This window comes from Ammodytes marinus (assembly GCF_949987685.1).
Source record: "Ammodytes marinus genome assembly, contig: scaffold_47, whole genome shotgun sequence".
Classification (NCBI taxonomy): Eukaryota; Metazoa; Chordata; class Actinopteri; order Uranoscopiformes; family Ammodytidae; genus Ammodytes; species Ammodytes marinus.
This window is the reverse complement of record NW_027648108.1, coordinates 169,044-174,043: the sequence shown is the minus strand read 5'-3', so window position 1 is coordinate 174,043 and position 5,000 is coordinate 169,044. Positions and strand designations below refer to the sequence as shown.

Below are 5,000 nucleotides of genomic sequence, written 5' to 3'. Positions count from 1 at the left end.
GCAGCCAATGACACAGAGGTATTCTTTGCAGCATGAGATGGTGCATTGTCATTCATGAAGATGATTTTACTACGGAAGGCACTGTCCTTCTTGTACCACGGAAGAAAGTGGTCAGTCAGAAACTCTACATACTTTGCCGAGGTCATTTTCACACCGTCAGGGACCCTAGAGGGGCCTACCAGCTCTCTCCCCATGATTCCGGCCCAAAACATGACTCCACCTCCTGTCTGACGTCACAGCCTTGTTGGGACATGGTGGCCATTCACCAACCATCCACTACTCCATCTATCTGGACCATCCAGGGTTGCACGGCACTCATCAGTAAACAAGACTGTTTGAAGATGAGTCTCCATGTATTCCTGAGCCCACTGCAACCGTTTCAGCTTGTGATCATTGTTTAGGGGTGGTCGAATAATAGGTTTATGCACAGCTGCAAACTTCTGGATCCTACACCTTGAGGTTTGCGGGACTCCAGAGGCACCAGCAGCTTCAAATACCTGTCTGCTGCTTTGTGATGGCATTTTAGCAGCTGCTCTCCTAATCCGATGAATTTGTCTGGCAGAAGCCTTCCTCATTATGCCTTTATCTGCACCAACCCGTCTGTGCTCTGAATCAGCCACAGCTCTCTTCACAGTACGATGATCACGCTTCAGTTTGTGAAATATCTAATGTTTTCATACCTTGTCCAAGGTATTGCACTATTTGACACTTTTCGGCAGCAGAGAGATCCTTTTTCTTTCCCATATTGCTTGAAACCTGTGGCCTGCTTAATCATGTGGAACGTCCTTGTTAAGTAGATTTCCTTTGATTGGGCTTACTTAGCAAACTGATTATCACAGGTGTCTGAGATTGATTTCAATGATCCAAAGTGCCCTGAGACACAATACCATCCATGAGTTTAAATTAAATACAAAAAATTAAAGGTGCAGTGTGTAATATGACATCATCAAGAAAGCATTCTACAAAGTTCTAGAATGCAACGCTCCCTGGGTAACCCCAACCCTTTAGAATAATAACAGAAGCTACAGTGGCCTTCAAGGACAAGAACAATTCTAAATTTTAAACAATGCACCTGATGACATTCCAACTATGACACTTCCAAAATGGCGGTGACAAGGCCTTGGTCCAAAGTATGGAGAAATATGGACATATATGAGACCCTTTCTAAGGAAAAATATTATAATTCTAAAAAAAAAAATCAGCTATTATGCACTAAATTAAACGTACTTATGGATATTATAATTATTTTCTACAAAATCTGCCAGGAAACAAAACCCAAAATTCTACACACTGCAGCTTTAAATGTTTATGACACTTAATTCCAATTTGCATAATCATTTGGAACACGGTGTATTCCTGGAGGCGAAGAGTAAAAACAAGGTTTCACAGTGGTGTGGTCCAGAGCTCAGCGTGAGGTGAACACAATGTTTAGCAGTGGAATGTTATACAATCACAAGGAAACACATTTCATCAACAATACTGCACACAGGTACATAGACAGACAGACAGACAGACAGACAGGCAGACAGACAGACAGACAGACAGACAGACAGACAGACAGACAGACAGACAGACAGACAGACAGACAGACAGACAGACAGACAGACAGACAGACAGACAGACAGACAGACAGACAGACAGACAGACATGAACAGGTCAAAGAGGCACATATTATTACCATCATACTGTTTCTGTTGCCCGGGATATTATGTTTTATTTTCTGATCTCTCTCTCTCTCTCCCTCTTTCCCTTTCTCCCCTCTCTCTCTCCCCCCCTCTCTCACTCACTCACACACTCACTCACTCACTCACTCACTCACTCACTCACTCACTCACTCACTCACTCACTCACTCACTCACTCACTCACTCACTCACTCACTCACTCACTCACAGGGCGTTTTGAGGAGTCTTTCCGTGCGTACCAGTCAGCTCTGGTGTTGGCGCGGGAGGCCCAGGATCAGGACGCAGTGGAGCAGATAGAAGAAGGGATGAAAGAGGTGAAGAGAAGGAAGCAGGAGAGGAAGAGAGAGAAGAAGGAGGAGGAGGAGGAGTGATGGACAGACAGACAGACAGACAGACAGACAGACAGATGGACAGACACTGAGACAGACAGACAGACAGACACTGAGACAGACAGACAGACAGATGGACACAGACACTGAGACAGACAGACAGACAGACAGACACACAGACACTGAGACAGACAGACACACAGACAGACACTGAGACAGACAGACAGACAGACAGACAGACAGACAGACAGACAGACAGACACTGAGACAGACACTGAGACAGACAGACAGACAGACAGACACTGAGACAGACAGACATACAGACAGACAGACAGACAGACAGACACTGAGACAGACAGACAGACAGACAGACAGACAGACAGACAGACACACACACACACACACACCATGGACAGTGTGTCTGCGCCCCGATGTTGGATAATTTAAACTGTAAAAATGTTTGTGTTTGAAATAAAGCATCTAAAAACCTATCATGCTTTTTCATCTTTTCTGACCTATAAATGTTGTTCTAATGTTTTATAGTCGTGTTAAAGGATTCTTAAGTGGGGCGCTCCGGTGGTGTAGTGGATAGAGCGTGTACCATATTGGCTCCGGCCTTCGGGTTCAAATCCGACCCGTGGACCTTTTCTGCAGGTCATCCCCCCTCTCTCTCTCTCTCTTTCTCTCTCTCTCTCTTAATTAATTCTTAAATAAATACATTTGAAAAGTCATCAAAAGACGATAACAAGCCTTTAGTTGTGACGAGATGTTTCTTCATTTGGATTTTGGAAGTAGTGTTTTAGTATTTCACACTGGTGAAGTCCATTTCTTCACTTCAATGCTTTATACAGTGTGTAAAAACTGGCTGTGTGTGTGTACGTGTGTGTGTGTGTCTGCGTGTTACTGTCTGTGTGTGTATATGTGCATGTTTTGTGTGTGTCTGTCTTTCTGTCTGGGTGTGGATGTGCATGTTTTGTGTGCGTGCGTGCGTGTGTCTGTCTGTCTGTCTTTCTGTCTGCGTGTGTATGTGCATGTTTTTTTTGTGTGTGTGTGTATGTCTGTCTTTTTTTCTGCATGTGTGTGTGTGTGTCTGACTGTCTGTCTCTGTGTGTGTGTGTGTGTGTGTCTGTCTGTCTCTGTCTGTCTCTGTGTGTGTCTGTCTGTCTGTCTGTGTGTCTGTCTGTCTTTCTGTGTGTCTGTCTGTCTCTGTGTGTTTCTGTCTGTCTGTCTGTGTGTGTGTGTCTGTGTCTGTCTGTCTGTGTGTGTGTCTCTGTCTGTCTGTCTGTCTGTCTGTCTGTCTGTCTGTGTGTGTGTGTGTGTGTGTGTGTGTTTGGCGTGCGCGTGTGTCTGTCTGTCTGTGTGTGTGTGTGTGTGAGATTAGAGGTTCCCACACACTGTGACGCAGGTGGACTTCCTGTTGTGTTTACTGAACATGTCAGAATAAAAGCATCAGAGTGATGACGGTAAACAAACTGACGACACTACAAACAGAGGATTACACGAACACACACACACACACACACACACACACACACACAGACAGACAGACAGACAGACAGACAGACAGACAGACAGACAGACAGACAGACACGCACACACAGACAGATAGACACACACACACACACACACACACAGACACACACACACACAGAGACAGAGACACACACACACACCACACTCTCTCTCTCTCTCTCTCTCTCTCACTCTCACTCACACACACACACATCATCTAGATATTTGATTTTTAAAGAGATGTAAATGTATATAATAATTAGTGTGAACAACAGTGGTTCTGATTTGCTCTATGTCAGCCCCCTGTAGCTTTCCAGCAGCTAGTTGACCAGGTTGTCCACCCAGGTCTGTCTGTCTGTCTGTCTGTCTGTCTGTCTGTCTGTCTGTCTGTCTGTCTGTCTGTCTGTCTGTCTGTCTGTCTGTCTGTCTGTCTGTCTATCTATCCACCCAGGTTGGGATCCTGGAAGGTCCTGGATATCATTTCTGGTGAACAACCTTTTACAACGCTCCATGTCTGTTTTAAAAAAAAAGGGTTTTGCCCCCTAGGTAATACAAAAAATAACTGTTTCAACATCAGTAATCAACAGATCTATAAATTAAACATTTTGCCATATTCACACACACACACACACACACACACACACACACACACACACACACACACACACACACACACACACACACACACACACACCTTTATATCCCATTCATAAACACACAAACACACTCATATCCACACAGATGATTACATGTAAACACACAGATGTTAGGCTGAGTATGAACATAATTGTTGTTGTGCTAACAGGTTAATTAATCAAACACACATTCTCACACACACACACACACACACACACACACACACACACACACACACACATACACACACACATTCTCACACACACACACACACACACACACACACACACACACACACACACACACACACACACACACACACACACATACACACACACACACACACACACACACACACACACACACAGGAGACCTGCTATAAGAGACGCTGCAGACATTCTGTGTTTCTGAGCGACTCTTCACCCTGACCAGGTAAGAACACACACACACACACACACACACACACACACACACACACACACACACACACACACACACACACACACACATACACACACAGCTTTTTAAATGTCCAGTTAATATCAAATATTGCCTCCACGCACTAGCAAAGATCTTTAGGACAGCAGGTGATTGTGTAGTAAAAACACTACTGCTTTGGTCCAAAGGGGGCGCTGCATTCAACTACAGCTGGTAACTACAGTGTGCCCTCTTCACAGGCTCTCTGTCTGTCTGTCTGTCTCTCTCTCTGTCTGTCTGTGAGTCTGTCTGTCTGTGGTTAGGTCTGTCTGTATGTCTGTCTGTCTGTCTGTCTGTCTGTCTGTCTGTCTGTGGTTAGGTCTGTCTGGCTGTCTGTCTGTCTGTCTGTCTGTCTGTCTGTCT

At 44.8% G+C, this 5,000-nt stretch overlaps 2 protein-coding genes across 2 annotated transcripts in view; one reads left to right on the top strand and one right to left on the bottom strand.

The window, feature by feature from the left end:
• The window catches only part of ttc19 (tetratricopeptide repeat domain 19), a 14,498-nt gene extending 12,064 nt beyond the window's left edge, over positions 1 to 2,434 (top strand). Inside the window, exon 10 of the mRNA XM_080054897.1 lies at positions 1,894 to 2,434. Coding sequence (XP_079911023.1) covers positions 1,894 to 2,054 — 161 coding nt within the window. The 3' untranslated portion in view covers positions 2,055 to 2,434. The remainder of the gene's footprint in view (positions 1 to 1,893) is intronic.
• Positions 1 to 5,000, bottom strand: part of LOC307271014 (CYFIP-related Rac1 interactor B-like) — a 132,510-nt gene that overhangs the window by 10,016 nt on the left and 117,494 nt on the right. The window lies entirely within an intron of this gene.